At 44.2% G+C, this 20,769-nt stretch overlaps 2 protein-coding genes across 3 annotated transcripts; both read right to left on the reverse strand.

Annotated features, from left to right (window-relative positions):
* Positions 1–1,710: 1,710 nt before the first annotated feature.
* On the reverse strand, positions 1,711–3,231 carry LOC124670790 (mitogen-activated protein kinase kinase 5-like). The gene has a single exon (XM_047207268.1). It carries the CDS (start codon positions 3,229–3,231, stop codon positions 2,206–2,208), a length of 1,026 nt encoding a protein of 341 aa, XP_047063224.1. The 3' UTR covers positions 1,711–2,205.
* Positions 3,232–5,356: 2,125 nt separating this feature from the next.
* LOC124670799 (DNA-dependent metalloprotease WSS1-like) lies at positions 5,357–9,142 on the reverse strand. Of its 2 annotated transcripts, none has more exons than XM_047207282.1 (5): positions 8,979–9,142; positions 8,673–8,868; positions 7,499–8,029; positions 6,444–6,658; positions 5,357–5,404 (listed from the first exon to the last, which is right to left on the reverse strand). In XM_047207282.1, the coding sequence occupies exons 1-4, from the start codon at positions 9,134–9,136 to the stop codon at positions 6,470–6,472; spliced, it is 1,074 nt and encodes a 357-aa protein (XP_047063238.1). In that variant the 5' UTR covers positions 9,137–9,142; the 3' UTR covers positions 5,357–5,404; positions 6,444–6,469. The 2 variants fall into 2 exon arrangements, with proteins under 2 accessions (XP_047063238.1, XP_047063233.1); XM_047207277.1 differs by lacking the exon at positions 5,357–5,404 and adding an exon at positions 5,662–5,692 and having other exon boundaries at positions 8,979–9,136.
* Positions 9,143–20,769: the final 11,627 nt, after the last annotated feature.

The raw sequence follows: 20,769 nt of genomic DNA on the forward strand, positions 1-20,769 counted from the left end.
TGAAAGGGGCTACTGGCGGCAGCATTTGTATTGCGACGACATGGCGCCCTGTTGCGACAACGTGGTGGCATGTTTGGTCGGCGTCGTTGGCTTGTTGTGCTCTATGACCAAGTGTGCTCCGTGTCTGGCGGTAGTGCGGGTCCTCGAACCTAGGCGAGAGGGGATATGTATCCCCTCTTCGGCAGTCCATGTTGGCTGACGTGAGGTAGGTCGTTTCTTCTTTCAGTGATCTCACACAAAAGCTTACATGTTGATGAGTGATTAGTGCGGCGGCCAACGATGATGTTCGCGGTCTCACTGGAGGTGGTCCTCGTGTTTGGTTCTTGCCCTGTGAAAGTTGTCATGTGTGCCCTTCGTGCTCTAGGAGGAGCTACTCTGTCTCATGATGGTGCGGCGCCCTTCGATCCGAGATAAGAAGGCAGTGGTCTTCTTCAAAGGTGGAGGCAGATGTCTATACTTCGACAGTGAGCCAGGTGTTGACGATTGTTAGATGTTTCTCCGATGGTGTTTCTCGGCGAGTCTTCTCCAATGCTCGGATCATACGGATGTCTTCTCCAATGCTCGGATCATACGGATGGACGAGAGCCTTGACTTTCAAATTGTGTCTCTTGTAATTTTTCTTCATATTATGTGTGTTGCCGCTCAACGCTTTATATCTTCTGATCAATGCTTTATTAATTTAAAGCAGGGCCGAGGTCTTATGTTTACAAGATGATTGACTCCAAAAGAGATTCATTCTAGACATCCATTCTTTTGTGAGGGTCTAGACATCCATTTTCAGCAAGTGCAATAAAAGTAAACATGACATGATCCATTAAACCAATCATGTACATACGAGCTTGGGTGTTTTATAAAATCTCAATCAACTAAGACGTAGATGGACCCATACTTTTTTTGCATTTACGAGATGAGGACCGTGAGGTGTTTTTATCAAAGGTTTTTTTCTTTTTTTGCTTCAGTGTCCCCCTCTTCATGTTTTTATCAAAATCACATACTCCCTCCGTCCTCAAATAAATAAACATCTAGCTCTAAACTTTGTCTATAAAAAGTGTACTCCTATCTTCACAATGCATTTTAATTGCTTCTCTCTCATCGCGCAAAAATCAAATCTAATAATATTAAGCACATGTTCTTCTTGTTTCCATGCATTTAGCTTATTAGATTTGAAATAATTAAAGAGAACATGTTCTTCTTGTTTCCATGCATTTAGTTTATTAGAGGTGAAATAATTAAAGAGGACGGATGCATCGTTTCAATGCATTATTTGCTTCACTTGATAATGTATCTTGGAAAACCCGTATGTACACTTATTTGTGGAGGGAGTAGGTTTGTCCTAAGTATGATCAAACTAAGTGTTAAGGTTTGTCCTCACTCTGATTAAACTAATTATAACATTTATCCATGGAAGTCTGTTTGAACTCAATCATTAAGGTTTATTAGCCAGGATGACCGACTCCAAAAAAAAAGTAAGACCATTACAAACATCCATTCTCACACAGTTAAACAAAAGGAAAGAAGAAATATGAATGATGGGATGTCAATTGCCAAAAACATCTTTACCAGCACAAGAAAAAGGCAAACCAGAACTGGGAAGAGAAAAGGCAGAGGGGGCGTTCAGAAGCAATTTTCTCATTGTTACTTGACAACATTGAAAGAAAGAAACAAGCAAGCAATGTTAATTTGATTCTTATATGAGACGAGATTCCCCTCTTATCCAATCAGAGCATATATAGAATCCAATAAACCATGGAGCCACCGCAAGTTGCAAGCAATATGAAGAAATAACAGATGCGTTTGGCGTGATGCCATGTATCATGTGATAGCTCTGCTACGTGTACAAATGAAATTTGTAACACAAAATTCCTTTTCAGCAGTGGCGATTGGCTATGGTGTCTATATTTGACGAATCTTGTATAGTGTACAAAATCCTTTTTGTGCACACAGCTTTTTTTGCTATTACAAGGTCGTAACAGGAATGAAGAAACATGACAAAAACAGGAGAGGAGAAAGAACCTTTTTTAACTGGAGCAGAGGAAGCAGCAATCAACAATGGAATGGAAGATGATGGACCCAAAATGGATAGGACGAAGAAGGTTCCGTGATTCCCCTCAACTCTTGCTCAACTCTATCCAGCTGATGGTTGATCTGTGTAGATCCTGGAGGATCGAGAATTCGAGATCTATGGGATTAAGTGGTTGACTTTTGTCATGACGGCGGGGCTGCGAGGGGCAGCGGCTGTGGCCCGGCGACGAAAGGGTGCTGCAGCAGCTGCGCGGCGGAGAGTCGCTTGGCGGGGTTCTTCTGCAGGCAGCAGCCGATGAAGCTCCGTAGCTCGGGCGAGGCGGGCGCTGACGGCTGCGGCGGGTCGGAGTAGCATATGGCGACCATGAGCGCGGCCCAGTCGCCCTGCCTGCCGAGGTTCTCCCCGAAGGGGAACCTCCCGAAGTAGAACTCGAGGATGCTGAGGCCGAAGCTCCATATATCGCCCGCGTAGCCGTCGTAGGCGCCGTCGTTGATGTCGGTGTCGATGCGCTCGGGGCTCATGTAGGCGACGGTGCCGACGGAGGAGTTGCAGGGGTCCATGGTCTGGCTGAGGATGCGGCCGACCCCGAAGTCGGCGATCTTGACCCGGCGCGCGGCGTCGACGAGGAGGTTGGAGGGCTTGATGTCGCGGTGCACGATGCGGCGGCGGTGGAGGTATGCGATCCCGTCGAGCACCTGGCGCGCGACGTCGGCGAGGAGGCGCTCGTCGGCGATGCGGCGGCCGTCGAGGGAGCCGCCGTCCATGTACTCGAGCAGGATCTGCAGCTCGCCGCCGCTCTCGTACATGCCGTGGCAGCGCACGACGGCGGGGTGCTCGGCGGTGCGCAGGATGGCGATCTCGCGCGCGATCTGGCGCCGCACCGCGTCGTCGTGGTTCCCGTAGAGCACCTTGAGCGCGTAGGGGCGGCCCGTGGGGCGGTGGCGCACCAGCCAGACGGTCCCGCCCGCGCCGCTGCCGACGCGGCGCACGCGCTCGAGGTCCGCGAGCGGGGGCGGCGCGGCGTGGAAGGCTGGCGCGGCGGGGAGCGGCTGGGCGGCGCCGAGGGTGGAGGTGGGGGGTGGGAGCGGGAGCGGGACGGCGAGGGAGGAGGAGACGTCCGGGCGCTGCGGCATGGGGAGGGTGAGATCCATGCGGCGGCGCGGCTTGCTGGGCGGGGCCGGGAGGCTGCTGCTGCCGCCCGGACGCATCGTCGTCGGCGTGGGTGGGGAGGAGCTGTGACCTGCCTGTCTTCGTGACACTGCCGCCTCGCGGGGATTTGTTTGTTGGGGCTGTGTCCCTGTCGGCCTCGTTGGGAACGACTTGACGAGAAGAGATGCGTGCTCTGCTCTGCTCCTGCTGCGTCGGCCGTCGGGTGTGAGAAAAAGGAAGAAAATGGGCGTCATCCCACACGCAGCGGCCGATCAGTTCAGTGCTGCCGTGCAGCATCAGGTAACAAGAAGCTGACGGTGCTACGTGCTGCGTCTCCATACCGGCCACGTTGTCACCAAATTTTCACTCAAGAATTAACTTGTTCTAAGAGTGTGGCCATTTCTCAGTGGACCCAGAACCGATGGTGTTATCAAATCTCAATTGCAACCTAAAATTACAACTGATAACTAGCATGAATCACGAATCATGCTCTGCTCTGCTCCTGTGCTTCGGTCGGTAAATGGAAGTTGGAAAGGAACCCGCTGCTTTGCCTGTGAGAAAAAGGAGCAATTCACGGAGCATTCCATCGGTTCAGTGCTACCGTGCAGCATCAGGTAACAAGACGCTGACGGTGCAACATGCTAGGTCTCCATAGCGGCGATTGTGTCACGACCATATGTATTTTTACAGTTCACAGGGAGATTGATTTTAGAGTAAACATCACCGGGATTGTTGAGGATATACTCATGGGTATATCAACGACATAGACTAATTTCAGCAACCCCAGATGGCCCATAGATGAATGATAGGTCTATGTCCAACCGGGCGGTCTAGTTGCTGATTAACCAAGACGGAGAGCCCAGCTTCAGAAGCTTTAGCCGGATCAGGCACCGCCTTAGACCGGTCGGATCCGTACTGACATAGGTTAGCCGGATCATTACGTGTAAGGCAAGTTGTACATCATTACTGTAAAGTTTTCTCTACCTTTATACGAGCCGGAAAGTGAGGCAAACAGACTGGGTTCATTGATGCTTGGCAAATAAGGAACTTACTAGGATGCGTGACAATCACAGGTTGTGGTAGACTTTGCCTGCTTTGTTATCAGGGATTCAGGGAAGAGATATTCGTCACGCGAGGGCGAGGGCTTCTTTTCATTGACAGCTCCTGCATTTTCCATACACTTTTTCCTTGTTTGCCACCTGATCATAATTAGTCGAGCCCGCACGTGCTGTGAAAGCGAGCATCTCCATTGTCCATGAATGACCAGGTGCATCTGATTGATCTTTGCTACGTTACGTAGCTTATCCTGGCCAGGTTCTTAGGACACGTTTGGTCACACTGGTTACAAGATTGTCAACTTCACAAGATACTGATAAACTTCCATAAGTGATTTACGTGTTTGCTTAAAACCGAGCAACTGAAGAACTTATGACGGTAACTTGAGACAGGGCAACAAATCTGTCAGTGACTCAGTGGAAGAGACGAGGTAATGAAAAAAAAAATGGAATGGAGAACAATATATCCCATGGATCTAGAAGAAGGAAAATAATTTGTGGACCAAGTTTCATAAAATTAAGAGTAAATCGCACCGGTGGTTCCAATTCTTTTCCCGCACATTCACTTTACTCCTTATTCTTTAAAATTGAATGTCTAAGTTCTACACGTGAGCAAATGTGAGGAAATGCATCTGAGCGACCTCACGCAGTCACCGAATCTGCAGAACATACACGTGATCAAAATCGAATTCAACGTGCTGGTTGGCTGGCAGATATGGTAATTAAAAGTGGCGGCTTGGCCACAGGAAGGCTATAATAACCGATGGCTCTGCCGCTTAGGATTAGATTTCATGAACACAAAGATTGCATCGATTATGTGCCTAGAAACAAAATTGCGCCAAAGATATATAGCGGCATCCTTGCACAAAAAGCAAGTTGGGGGAGTGCAAGATAACAGCGACAAACTAACCAGCTCCCATGATTTCAATGCTCCCAAAAATGAATTGGGTTGATCCCCTACCAGAATACTCTAGACTGTAGTAAGGCTACTTGGATAGTCCCTCCATCCAGGTTTACAAGTCCTGTTGATCTTGTACTAATAGGCCTTGTATACACGGATGGATAGCAAGCTAACGCTTGATCGGGAGACTTGACATGCAGTTGTAACAGAGGCAACAGCTGTGCTAATAAGACAGTTTATAGACAATGCAGCAGCTGCCTGACCAAAAGTGTGATCCTGCGAAAACCAAAAAAAAATCGCTGTTAGAGGTCAACTAGAGATATATCAACACATATAAAATGCAGCATCATTCTTTAAACATATCTGTTAGCCACCTGCTGACGATGGCATCACCAACCCAAATGGGTACACGAGGTGTTTTAGCAACAATTGGGCCTAGTTTTCTATAGATTATCATTAGCTTTGCATACACCTGCCATGCTAAAATGAATGCAAAAGATGACCATTAGCTGAAACTGCTTGCGGTACTAGACTTCTCCTACAGCTTTGCATACACCTGCCATGCTGTGCACAACATTTAGCTATTGAGTTAATCAGCTGAATCGCAAATGCACAAAGTAGTGGTTGAAGAGCTATATCAAGAAATCGCTCTAAGCAGCTCTCACATTTGGTCTCCTGAGAGGCAGAAGACAAAACTACCTACAGTTGCAAGCATAATAAGGCACTGCTCTACTGAGCATAGTTCATCTTGTAGGAATGCATTAATCAGGTCACTGAATTGCTATGCTGCTATTTCTAGAAAGAAACCATTTCTATCTGTTGTTCATACATGAATAACATACTCCCTCCGTTCCTTGTTATAGACCATATAGTTTTTCCGCACGATAATTAACGCACAACCTAAGATGCTTATTTTCGTTGGTTTTGGACCTAATTACCCCTGGGGGACGTATTAGTAGTGGATGTTTAGGAAAGTCTGGATCCTCTCCCAACCCAACAGATCCCACAAATCTCTCTCTCCTTTAAAGACAAACAAGGCCAGCTAGCTACGTGAGACAGGAAGAAAAAAGACAAATAAAGTAAGCTAGCTAGCCGGCCAAATCATCTATTCCTAAATTTCAGGGATTGGCATGCGGTGCCCTAATAGCAGGAATCTCATGCGGAAACTTAGGCAGGGGTAGTTTTGACAACAATTCTAATACGGCTTACATTTTGGATTTTTTGCCAAAAAACTATATGGCTCATATCAAGAAACGGAGGGAGTACCTCACAAGAGAGGGAACTTTGTAGAACACCTAGAACAGTATGTACTTACCGTATTATTGTAGCTTTCAATGAATGTCAATCATAGCTTGAACCATATGTGACCCCAGGTGGTCCATATGAGTATCTCCATTGAGTGCATGCCGAACATTTCTCAAGCTGAACGCTGTTCTCTAGAGTACAGAATTTACAGGACCAAGTTGCGTACTTGGCTTTTGCAATTTTAGGTTTCGCTGTTCCACAAACTTCACATATTGGTGCCAGAGGCTACAAAATTTAAATCAAAATTTATTAAAGAGAGGGAACCATCAATAATTAGAACACAAGTAAACAAGTGGGTGATTTTACTTTTTATAAAGTGAAACATATGTTTCGAGATGGAAAATTTGAGATAATGTGCACATACAAGAACAGGAGAGATGTAACTCATATCACAAGGACAAATGTGCAAACAAACCTAAAAATAGTAATACCAATGGTAATACAGCAAGGCAAGAAAAGAAGTTATGCCACTTTGCACGGAGAATAAACAGAATTATTTGTTAGTTGGTCAGTATAACAAAGGAAGTTTATTTACACTTTTAAAACAGTCTAATCTATAGCCAAATCTTGCCAGTGACTAAAGTCGTAAATAAATTTGCACAATATGGCATCAAAATATTGCAAGGAGATTATTTGTCAAGAAACTTACAGCGACGTAGGCATGAATGAGCAATCCAATTTATCCTAGGTATACTATACGTGGTTCCCAGTATAAATTCTCAATCATTAGGTGTTCACGACGTTTACATAAGCCTACTCTGCTCCGAAAGCACCAATCAGATATGTGCTCCTATTATAGCATGGATCATTTATAAATGGACCATGCTCAGTGTACCTCATACTCATAGACTGTGTCACTGTGCTATAAGATCATGATGAAATTCATCAAGTGAGAAGCACCACCGAGAATACAAAAGAGAATTTGTATTTTGAAACTTCTACCTAGCAGAAGAGCTAGCCATCAAACCACGCCTAGACTTTTAGTTTGGTATGAGAAACGGTATGAAGGAAGTGAGGAACTTCAGGGAACAGTATTACAAAATAAAAGTGAGCCAGTCAATTTACCTGATTTAGAAGAGTGCAAGCACTACACCCCCACAAAGAACTGATGCCCGCGTCAGTTGTCCTACAAGAAGAGGAATCCTCTGGTGCTGTAACTTGAGATCGAGATGAAGTGCTGGACTCTGCAGAACCGCTCGAAAACACAGCCTTTGTGTTTTTTCCAGCTTTTGTGCGTTTTCTATCCCTTGCTGTGAAGTTAGGTGGTTTCTCAAGAATAATAACATCTTCTGAATCATCAATACCAGATTGGTTATGTGATCCACACCACAGGTCATCTTGCATTCTCCTTTCAGCAGCCATTGCAGCAGCTTGTACTGGACTCAGCGCGCTCATAATATCACTATTTCCACCCAGCTTTCTTGGGCCAGATGGCAATAAAGCTCCATTCCTTGCCCGTTTCTGTGCAGCACTTAATGCAGCTTGCCGGAGAGATGGTGGTGGTGGATGTACTGAAAATCCACCTAATCTCCTGCCTGTACCATCAAACCCTTGTCCTGGTCCAGTGATACCCTTTGAAATAAGTTCTTCACACTCCTGAATTATTAGCCATAAGCAGCATAAGCTTCTGATGGTAAAGAAACAACTAGATACATTGTTGCGCGAAAGTAACAGAAACCAGAATAACTCAACATAAAAAAGTATAGAAAGTTGTCCCAAAAATTTGTGGACTGTGGTATTTGTATAAGCAGATATTGCAAGCATTAAATTTGTTGAAGAACCAGTGTTTGATAGCGGAAAATCCTCTGTATAAGTGTATAACAGACCACACAATTCGAAAAATAAAATACTGATTTTAATCACTTCCTTCTGAACAATCAAATAGAGGGGCTACTAACTTACATATCACTGTTTTGACTAATTCAGTTCAGAACACAGACAATATAGCCACTAAAAAAAAATTGAGTTCCATCTGTATCAACTATTAATGATCACAGGAGGGCATCATCCAACGAAATTATCAATCCAGAGTTAAAATGCTGCCAAACTCAAAATCAGCAGGAATTATTAATACTAGCTTTCATGAAACGTGTTTACTTGCAGGAAAATATGGGCAATTTTCGCATTTGTGCAGCCTCTGCACACAAGCAGCAGAGTCCAAGTATACTAGTCAGCTGCTATTCGGTTCAACTGCAAAATTGTAAAGCGACAGCACTACCATTGACATAGGGATACGGACCTTGCGGAGTTCGTCCCAGAGCTTGTAAAACTGGGCGTCGTGGGGACCGCGCGCGTTGTGGGCGAGCTCGTGGAGCATGGTGTCGAGCACCTCCTCGTAGGGTATGAAGTCGTTGTCCCGACCGTCCGGCCGCAGCCGCAGCTTCACCTCGGCGCCCCTGTTGACGTTGAGCCCCAGCAAGCTAGGGTTCTTCGGCCTGACACCACAATCGAGAATCACACACACCGCCGGCACATGGAATCGGACGAGATAGATAGGGGAGATGAGGATAAGGCGAGTAGGGTTAGGGTTTGGTGGCGCGCTTACGAGAACTCGGAGAGGACCTTGACGCGCCACTTGCGGCGGCGCATGATGGGCTGGACCTGCTTGGCGATGCGGTCGAGCAGCGCGCGGGCGGAGGGCTCGTCGGGCTTTCGCTTGAGGGCGCGGATCTCCCAGACCTTGTGCACGTCGCCTGCCTCCATCGCCGCCGCGGATTCACGCCGACCCGGCGCCTGCGATTTGAAATCGATTTGGGGGCGGCGCGCCGGGCGGGAGACGAGGGCGCAGTTTATGGGGAATTTCCGTCCTAGGAAGGTGGTCTCAAAATTCCTAGGACGGAGGGAGTATCTCGTTTCAGCCCATCAGGAGCCTTTCTCCGATCTAAAATACCTCTTGTGGTTTTAGTTTTTGTTTAAAATAGTTGTGGTGGTTGTAATTTAAATTTGAACTAGAACAAATATTTTGGATTAGAGGAAGTGGCTTTGAGACAAAAAACACAAGTATTAACTACAAATATATTACTTCCTTCATGCTAGTTTATTAGGCTAACACGTATTTCTAGAAAAAAAGTTGATCATAAATTTGGTCGACAATATACCAATGGTATGGTCAAACTTTTTCTTTAAATTCGCGCCATTTTTTTCTCCAAAAACATGTGTTGGCCTAATAAATCGGTAGGGAAAGAGTGCAACATCAGCATTCGAGTCCATGGCAAACACGCGGCCACGTTCGCACTCGTTGGAATCGTGTATGGACGCTGCCAAGTTCCAACCCATAAAGCACCAATGCTCTGCCGTCATCTCCCGCACCACTGTTTTCGGTGCTCTATTGCCCTAGCTGCTTCGCATGCTGGCTATCGCCATTGTAATCGAGTGGGAGTGCGGGATGAGGCTATGCTTTATCTCTCTCTAGTTCGAATTCATCGAACTAGACTGGTTTATATGAGCAGAGGTCCCCTGTGTCTGTCATGTCTTCATTGGCATTGAGTATATTTACCTAATTAGTTGCAAAATGAGCTAATGATGTTTTATGTGTTATGTGCATGTAGATACCCCAAATGTTGGTGTTCTTGGCAAAATAAAAATGTAAGATTGCAGTTCTGTGGAAAAAAAACCCAATGTGCACTAGTTGGAAATTTGACTAACAGTCACGGGCAGCCACCTGCGACTAGTACCTCGCTAGTAGTATTCAATACACATGAAGTATCCAATACATGCATACACAAGCATTATTACACAATTAGACAAGTGGCCAAATCATTACTTAATGACAAAAGTTAGAACCTAAGTATATAGTAGATCACAAGCCAATACATGTCTCGACTCGGTTACTAGAGTTATAGCTCGCAAGCTAGCTAGTCATCTAAACTACGATCACATAGACGAGAAATGCAGTCATGATGAGCTACATCACGATGGAGGTAATCTTCAACGGGTTCCTCTTCATCTCTCTCCTTTCTCAGCAAAGTAGATGAACAAATTGCATCTAGATAAGACAAACTGATTGTGTCTACCACAAACATCAGAACAAGAACCTGTAGTGAAAACTCTTACATAAAAGATAGAATCACGTACGGTGCAATGTTGGCTGCGGCATTGGTATTGGCAGTTGTGTTGGGGTTGATGTCGCCCATGTTGAGGTTATCGAAGAGGTCGTTGATGTTCGAAAAGAAGTCATCGTTTAGAAAATCATCGCCGGATGATGTCGTTGCCATTAGTCGCGCGTAAGCGCTTCCCATGAACCTGATTGTCCCTCACATATACATGTCTAGGAGAGGAATGGTTATAGAGCCCTACTGTCACATATGTCGCTGATGAAGGTGGCAACGTAAGGTTCTGGAAACATGAGAGTTTATATAATGGAGTTTAGGAAGGTCGTGGGGCGCATCTGACTCGGCACAACCACAATCTAGAAAAGCTGGAACGAAACAGTTACGGTAATGTGCCTGTTAATGACTTGTAATTAATCACACGATTAATTTGTTGAACAACAAAAATATAAGCTCAGCTCGGCGAGATTCCTGCTGTAAGGGTACATTGACCCTATGTGTGGTTTCGGTAATTAATGATAACCCCTATGGACTAATGTTTTCATTGAGTTTATGATGGCGTGTATTTCACACGTTCGTTGGGCAACCCCAAGAGGAAGGTATGATGCGCACAGCAGCAAGTTTTCCCTCAGAAAGAAACCAAGGTTTATCGAACCAGGAGGAGCCAAGAAGCACGTTGAAGGTTGATGGCGGCGGGATGTAGTGCGGCGCAACACCGGAGATTCCGGCGCCAACGTGGAACCTGCACAACACAACCAAAGTACTTTGCCCCAACGAAACGGTGAGGTTGTCAATCTCACCGGCTTGCTGTAACAAAGGATTAACCGTATTGTGTGGAAGATGATTGTTTGCGGAGAAAACAAGTAAAACAAGTATTGCAAGCAGATTTGTATTTCAGTATTAAAGAATGGACCGGGGTCCACAGTTCACTAGAGGTGTCTCTCCCATAAGATAAAAGCATGTTGGGTGAACAAATTACGGTCGGGCAATTGACAAATAGAGAGAGCATAACAATGCACATACATGACATGATAAGTATAGTGAGATTTAATTGGGCATTACGACAAAGTACATAGACCGCCATCCAACCGCATCTATGCCTAAAAAGTCCACCTTCGAGGTTATCGTCCGAACCCCTCCGGTATTAAGTTGCTAAACAACGAGACAATTGCATTAAGTATGGTGCGTAATGTAATCAACAACTACATCCTCGGACATAGCGCCAATGTTTTATCCCTAGTGGCAACAAGCACAACACAACCTTAGAACTTTCTGTCCTTGTCCCGGTGTCAATGCAGGCATGAACCCACTATCGAGCATAAGTACTCCCTCTTGGAGTTAAAAGTAAAAACTTGGCCGAGCCTCTACTAGAAACGGAGAGCATGCAAGATCATAAACAACACATGTATAATAACTTGATAATTAACATGACATAGTATTCTCTATCCATCGGACCCCGACAAACGCAACATATAGAATTACGGATAGATGATCTTGATCATGTTAGGCAGCTCACAAGATCCAACAATGATAGCACAATGGGGAGAAGACAACCATCTAGCTACTGCTATGGACCCATAGTCCAGGGGTAGACTACTCACTCATCACTCCGGAGGCGACCATGGCGGTGTAGAGTCCTCCGGGAGATGATTCCCCTCTCCGGCAGTGGTGCCGGAGGCGATCTCCTGGATCCCCCGAGATGGGATCGGCGGCGACGGCGTCTCCGGAAGGTTTTCCGTATCGTGGCTCTCGGTACCGGGGGTTTCGTCACGGAGGCTTTAAGTAGGCGGAAGGGCAAGTCAAGAGGCGGCAAGGGGGCCCACACCATAGGCCGGCGCGGCCGAGGGTGGGGCCGCGCCGCCCTAGGGTTTGGCCACCCCGTGGCCCCTCTTCGTCTCGTCTTCGGACTTCGGAAGCTTCGTGGAAAAATAGGCCCCCGGGCTTTGATTTCGTCCAATTCCGAGAATATTTCCTTACTAGGATTTCGAAACCAAAAACAGCGAGAAAACAACGAATCGGCACTTCGGCATCTTGTTAATAGGTTAGTTCCGGAAAATGCACAAATATGACATAAAGTGTGCATAAAACATGTAGGTATCATCAATAATATGGCATAGAACATAAGAAATTATCGATACGTCGGAGACGTATCAAGCATCCCCAAGCTTAGTTACGCTCGTCCCGAGCAGGTAAAACGATAACAAAGATAATTTCTGAAGTGATATGCCATCATAACCTTGATCATACTATTTGTAAACATATGTAGTGGATGCAGCGATCATAACAATGGTGATGACATGAGTAAACAAGTGAATCATAAAGCAAAGACTTTTCATGAATAGTACTTCAAGACAAGTATCAATAAGTCTTGCATAAGAGTTAACTCATAAAGCAATAAATCAAAGTAAAGGTATTGAAGCAACACAAAGGAAGATTAAGTTTCAGCGGTTGCTTTCAACTTGTAACATGTATATCTCATGGATAATAGTCAACATAGAGTAGTATAACAAGTACAATATGCAAGTATGTAAGAATCAATGCACGGTTCACACAAGTGTTTGCTTCTTGAGGTGGAGAGAAATAGGTGAACTGACTCAACATAAAAGTAAAAAAGAATGGTCCTTCAAAGAGGAAAGCATCGATTGCTGTATTTGTGCTAGAGCTTTTATTTTGAAAACGTGAAACAATTTTGTCAACGGTAGTAATAAAGCATATGAGTTATGAAAGTTATATCTTACAAGTTGCAAGTCTCATGCATAGTATACTAATAGTGCCCGCACCTTGTCCTAATTAACTTGGACTACCGGATCTTTGCAATGCACATGTTTTGACCAAGTGTCACAATGGGGTACCTCCATGCCGCCTGTACAAAGGTCTAAGGAGAAAGCTCGCATTTTGGATTTCTCGCTTTTGATTATTCTCAACTTAGACATCCATACCGGGACAACATGGACAACAGATAATGGACTCCTCTTTAATGCATAAGCATGTGGCAACAATTATTATTCTCATATGAGATTGAGGATATATGTCCAAACCGAAACTTCCACCATGAATCATGGCTTTAGTTAGCGGCCCAAAGTTCTTCTCTAACAATATGCATGCTCCAACCATGAAGGTGGTAGATCTCTCTTGCTTCGGACAAGACGGACATGCATAGCAACTCACATGATATCCAACAAAGAATAGTTGATGGCGTCCCCGTAAACATGGTTATCGCTCAACAAGCAACTTAATAAGAGATAAAGTGCATAAGTACATATTCAATACCACAATAGTTTTTAAGCTATTTGTCCCATGAGCTATATATTGCAAAGGTGAATGATGGAATTTTAAAGGTAGCACTCAAGCAATTTACTTTGGAATGGCGGATAAATACCATGTAGTAGGTAGGTATGGTGGACACAAATGGCATAGTGGTTGGCTCAAGTATTTTGGATGCATGAGAAGTATTCCCTCTCGATACAAGGTTTAGGCTAGCAAGGTTATTTGAAACAAACACAAGGATGAACGGTACAGCAAAACTCACATAAAAGACATATGGTAAACATTATAAGACTCCATACCGTCTTCCTTGTTGTTCAAAACTCAATACTAGATGTTATCTAGACTCTAGAGAAACCAAATATGCAAACCAAATTAGCAAGCTCTAAGTATTTCTTCATTAATGGGTGCAAAGTATATGATGCAAGAGCTTAAACATGAGCACAACAATTGCCAAGTATCAAATTATCCAAGACATTTTAGAATTACTACATGTAGCATTTTCCAATTCCAACCATATAACAATTTAACGAAGCAGAAACTTCGCCATGAATACTATGAGTAGAGCCTAAGGACATATTTGTCCATATGCAACAGCGGAGCGTGTCTCTCTCCCATAAAGTGAATGCTAGGATCCATTTTATTCAAACAAAACAAAAAACAAAAACAAACCGACGCTCCAAGCAAAGTACATAAGATGTGGCCGAATAAAAATATAGTTTCGGGGGAGGAACTCGATAATGTTGTTGATGAAGAAGGGGATGCCTTGGGCATCCCCAAGCTTAGACGCTTGAGTCTTCTTAATATATGCAGGGGTGAACCACCGGGGCATCCCCAAGCTTAGAGCTTTCACTCTCCTTAATCATATTGCATCATACTCCTCTCTTGATCCTTGAAAACTTCCTCCACACCAAACTCGAAACAACTCATTAGAGGGTTAGTGCATAATAAAAATTCACATGTTCAGAGGTGACACAATCATTCTTAACACTTCCGGACATTGCATAAAGCTACTTGGACATTAATGGATCAAAGAAATTCATCCAACATAGCAAAAGAGGCAATGCGAAATAAAAGACAGAATCTGTCAAAACAGAACAGTCCGTAAAGATGGATTTTATTAGGCCACCATACTTGCTCAAACGAAAATGCTCAAATTGAAAGAAAGTTGCGTACATATCTGAGGATCACTCACGTAAATTGGCATAATTTTCTGAGTTACCTACAGAGAATTAGACCCAGATTCGTGACAGCAAAGAAATCTGTTTCTGCGCAGTAATCCAAATCTAGTACTTACTTTTCTATCAAAGACTTTACTTGGCACAACAAAACTTAAAACTAAGATAAGGAGAGGTTGCTACAGTAGTAAACAACTTCCAAGACACAAATATAAAACAAAAATACTGTAGTAAAAACATGGGTTGTCTCCCATAAGCGCTTTTCTTTAACGCCTTTCAGCTAGGCGCGTAAAGTGTATATCAAGTATTATCGAAGGGTGGTGCGTCAACCTTACCTTGGGCTTTACCCTTACCTTTCTTATTGTTTTTCCTTCCCTTTGGTTTAGGGAATATATGATTTCCCCCGGCATAGAGGTGAATTTCAGAGTGCCTTTTCCCACATCAATGACTTGCTCCCAATAGTTTCAACAGGGATCTCCCAAGTATGATTTTTCCTGTTTCAATAACAAGATAATCAATGGATATTGTTCTTCCAAGAATGGTTGTATGCACACCTGCAGCCTACTCCCTTAGGAATTATAATAGAGTTATCAATGAGAGTTATCTCTTCTCCTCCTTCATCGACTCCCCAAAGTTTCAAAGATTTATAAATGCTTTCGGGCATAAGGCAAAATTCATACATAATATCACGAGTAGGCATGAAGAGTTCGATCACCGATAACAATTTTAACAAGCAGGATCCCATAATGAAAGTTCAGAGTTCACTAAAACTTGATCAAGACGGTTACGAATGTATCCATAATTTTCGTTTAAGCGAGATGCACTTGTCTCAAGAGTATTTAATCTATTATGAATGCTGATAAGGGCTGAATCAAAATTATTAGCTGAATCATGTGATGCAACCAACTTCTTTATGGCATTAAAAGCTCGATCCCCATTGCAATGGAGGAAATCTCCTCCCACTAAAGTATCCAAAGCATATCTATAGCGAACCATAAGACCAAAATAAAAATTACTAAGGAGCAAGCTTAGAGTCATTTGAGGTTCAGTTTCACGATAAGAAGTAAAAATTCTAGACCAAGCATCCTTAAAACTCTCCTCATCCCCTTGTTTAAAAGTGAAGACTAATTCTTCAGGCGAAGAAGTAACAAGTTCAGAGCTAGACATGGTAACAAAAGTAACTAAATTTTTTTTTTGTATTTTTAATATAGAGTGCAAGACAGTAAATAAAGCAAACTAGATAAAGTAAATGCAAGTAAACTAATTTTTTTGTGTTTTTGATATAGCAAACAAGACGGTAAATAAAGTAAAGCTAGCAACTAATTTTTTTTTGTGTTTTGTTATAAGTGCAGCAAACAAAGTAGTAAATAAAATGAAGCAAGACAAAAACAAAGTAAAGAGATTGAGAAGTGGAGACTCCCCTTGCAGCGTGTCTTGATCTCCCCGGCAACGGCGCTAGAAAAAGAGCTTGATGGCGTGTATTTCACACGTTCGTTGGGCAACCCCAAGAGGAAGGTATGATGCGCACAGCGAGCAAGTTTTCCCTCGAAAAGAAACCAAGGTTTATCGAACCAGGAGGAGCCAAGAAGCACGTTGAAGGTTGATGGCGGCGGGATGTAGTGCGGCGCAACACCGGAGATTCCGGCGCCAACGTGGAACCTGCACAACACAACCAAAGTACTTTGCCCCAACGAAACAGTGGAGGTTGTCAATCTCATCGGCTTGCTCGTAACAAAGGATTAACCGTATTGTGTGGAAGATGATTGTTTGCGAGAGAAAACAGTAGAAACAAGTATTGCGAGCAGATTTGTATTTCGAGTATTAAAGAATGGACCGGGGTCCACAGTTCACTAGAGGTGTCTCTCCCATAAGATAAAAGCATGTTGGGTGAACAAATTACAGTCGGGCAATTGACAAATAGAGAGAGCATAACAATGCACATACATGACATGATAAGTATAGTGAGATTTAATTGGGCATTACGACAAAGTACATAGACCGCCATCCAACCGCATCTATGCCTAAAAAGTCCACCTTCGAGTTATCGTCCGAACCCCTCCGGTATTAAGTTGCTAAACAACGGACAATTGCATTAAGTATGGTGCGTAATGTAATCAACAACTACATCCTCGGACATAGCGCCAATGTTTTATCCCTAGTGGCAACAAGCACAACACAACCTTAGAACTTTATGTCACCGTCCCGGTGTCAATGCGGGCATGAACCCACTATCGAGCATAAGTACTCCCTCTTGGAGTTAAAAGTAAAAACTTGGCCGGAGCCTCTACTAGAAACGGAGAGCATGCAAGATCATAAACAACACATGTATAATAACTTGATAATTAACATGACATAGTATTCTCTATCCATCGGATCCCGACAAACGCAACATATAGAATTACGGATAGATGATCTTGATCATGTTAGGCAGCTCACAAGATCCAACAATGATAGCACAATGGGGAGAAGACAACCATCTAGCTACCGCTATGGACCCATAGTCCAGGGGTAGACTACTCACTCATCACTCCGGAGGCGACCATGGCGGTGTAGAGTCCTCCGGGAGATGATTCCCCTCTCCGGCAGGGTGCCGGAGGCGATCTCCTGGATCCCCCGAGATGGGATCGGCGGCGACGGCGTCTCTGGAAGGTTTTCCGTATCGTGGCTCTCGGTATCGGGGGTTTCGTCACGGAGGCTTTAAGTAGGCGGAAGGGCAAGTCAAGAGGCGGCACGGGGGCCCACACCATAGGCCGGCGCGGCCGGGGTGGGGCCGCGCCGCCCTAGGGTTTGGCCACCCCGTGGCCCCTCTTCGTCTCGTCTTCGGACTTCCGGAAGCTTCGTGGAAAAATAGGCCCCCGGGCTTTGATTTCGTCCAATTCCGAGAATATTTCCTTACTAGGATTTCGAAACCAAAAACAGCGAAAACAACAACCGGCACTTCGGCATCTTGTTAATAGGTTAGTTCCAGAAAATGCACAAATATGACATAAAGTGTGCATAAAACATGTAGGTATCATCAATAATATGGCATAGAACATAAGAAATTATCGATACGTCGGAGACGTATCAGTTTATATGAAGGAATATTCTATAGGTACTACTTGTAGTCCATGTGTTGGATTCAAGTATAGATGCCGTGAAGATAAAGATATACCTTGAGTATTGTCATCAAGATCATCGATTTGAAGACATATATGTGATATGATCAAGAAGAAGAAATGAAGATGAAGTTCTTATGTGGAACTCAATATTATCCATGCTTTAGCTTATGTGTTAAGCAATGAATGATCAAGATAGTATGATAGAGCATGAGAATATACAAGATTGACCAATATAGAGAGTGAAGAATAGTTTCAAGTTTGGTCAACACATAAAGCATGAAGAATGTGCCACGAGAAGTCATGTGGTATGGTAAGCCTTGTCAATTATGCTTTATGAACTAACCCATCATATATGTGCCCTTGTGTTGTCTACGTGGGTTAGGTATCTTTCCATGGGAATGCATCAAAAGTGAGATCTCATATAGCTCATAAGAGGATGACGTCAAGTGGTGATCGTCATCAAGGTTGAGTTGGGCAAGTTCAAGTTGAGCATCTCAAGAGGATCACATGCTTGAAGTTTGCCATCCATTTAGTGATAATGGACATGTGAAGATATGCTTAATAAAGCTATCCCATAATGGCGTATGGGGAGAAAATCATGAGTCTTCACGAAACAACAATGATCAAGTGATGCACTCCGGCTTGATGGAACTTGAAGCGTTGTCATCAAGATCAAGCGGGATGCGCAAGGCACCGGTATGGTCTCGCTAGGTTTTCCTTTTACCGGTCTCAAGGTGGTTGTTGAGAGACCGGATTATAGGATAGATAGCCGCACTATCAAGAGGGGTTTTCGGTTGGGTAACTTGATTACATCGTCTTAGGGAACTCAATCCTTTTCATATCCGTATTGCTTCTTGGTATTTCTCTATGTGAGGTTCTTAAGCTTGTTGCTAGCTTTTCAGCAAGCCCAAGTTAATCGAAAAAGGAATCCGCATGCATCTTCTATTGCGTTTTCGAGTTTGGACATCTTTACTGTTTCTTGACTGTGGGAGATTCCCTCTCTAAAATCATCTAAAAATATTCTGTGAGGGGTTCTATTTATCGTTATATTTCCAACAAAATTGGTTTCATGTAAATCGGAGTTCGGTAGCATTTTCTATTTAAAAGAAGAAAAAAAGGTGTTGGCCTGAAGCAGTCCGGCCCATCGGGAACCTTCCAGGGTATATCCCAGCCCCATCCGGTGCCTGCCCGGTGGCCGCCGGACCGGCCGGCCCAGCGCCCGTCGACCGGCCCCTCCGCCGGTTGGGCTCTTTTGGCCGTTGTCGGCCTGCTGCACCCCGTCCGGCCTGTGCATCGGCCTGTCCGGCGCCCGGCCCGTTAGACCGGCCGGCTAACTGACTGGTTTTTCTACCCGTTTTTTCTCCCCAATGGCTCTATTGTTTCTTAGACTATAAATAGGCCTTCTTTCACCTTGGGTTGGGTAAGTTCTTCCACTCTCTCTCCTCCATTGTTGACTTTGAAGATCTTGCCCTATCTCTTGACCCCCCCATGATTTTTGCTCATTCTTGAGGGATCTAAGAGAGGATATCTAGATCTACAATCTCCACCAATCTATTTCTCCTCTAAGTGAGGGGAACTCTTTGGATTTAGATCTTGGAGTCATTTGTTGATTTTCTCCATTGTTCTTCCTCCCTAATCTCATCCTAGCATTTGTTGCTTTGGTGAGATTTTAGTGTGAAGGATTTGAACACCTTTGGTGTTCTTGCTTTGCATCACTGCATAGTGTTGAGCTCTCCACCACGATTAGTTCGAGTGAGAGACCCGTGAGCTTGTTACTCTTGGAGGGTGACCTCCTAGTTAGCTTGGTTGGTGTCCCGGTGACCTTCTTCGTGGAAGGTTGTGAAGGAGCCCCCACCTGTCCAAACGTGACGTACCTTCTTGCAAAGAAAGGGAACACGGGAATACATCTTCGTCTCCGCGTGCCATGGTTATTTCTATACCCGAGTTTACTTTCCCTTATGATAGTCATCGAGCTTGAAGTATCTATTATATCTTGCTATCACTTGTCTTTCATATATATATATATATATTTTTTGTGCCTATCTTGCTTAGCTCTAGTTGTTGTTATTGCACTTAGTTGAGCCTAGCATATTTAGGTTTTGTGCTTGTAAAATAAACGTTAGTTTAATTCCACATTCTTACGAGCCAAATCCGTAAGAGTTTTTAAAACGCCTATTCACCCTCCCTCTAGGCGACATCTCGTCCTTTTACATGCAACCCTTGGCACGGCGTGTCCTGGCGAGAAGTGGCGTGGCGAGGCGGAAGTTGGAGGAGGAGGAGTGTGCGAGGACTCTCTCTCTTCTCACTCACTTACAAGGATAAGAACAATTTCCTTATAAACCACCACACATCTCTCAACAAGCAATATAGGACTAAACTTTAGTTTTACATCTTGCCATACATGAATGAGCCAAAAGAAATTCAGGGCTTGTATTGGACTATGGACTATGGCTCAAGGCCAAATTCAACAGAATCATCTTTTGTGAGGACAGCCACCGCCCACATGTGTCATTAAAAGACCAGTCGTTAGGCATTCAAAGCCCACTCTGTTGTTTCCTTGAGGAATAAAAATGTTTTTCTCTTTTCTGGTTCATAATTGGTACCATTTTATTCTTTTGTAGAGAGAAATGGGACCTGTTGTCGATGCCCACGGCGTTTGTTGTATTTTCATGTAAGACAACTGTGTCTTTTGTCCTTTGGCTAGCAGTTCGTACGGGGTTTTGTTTTCCTTCACACATCCTTTA

This window comes from Lolium rigidum, chromosome 1, assembly GCF_022539505.1.
Source record: "Lolium rigidum isolate FL_2022 chromosome 1, APGP_CSIRO_Lrig_0.1, whole genome shotgun sequence".
Classification (NCBI taxonomy): Eukaryota; Viridiplantae; Streptophyta; class Magnoliopsida; order Poales; family Poaceae; genus Lolium; species Lolium rigidum.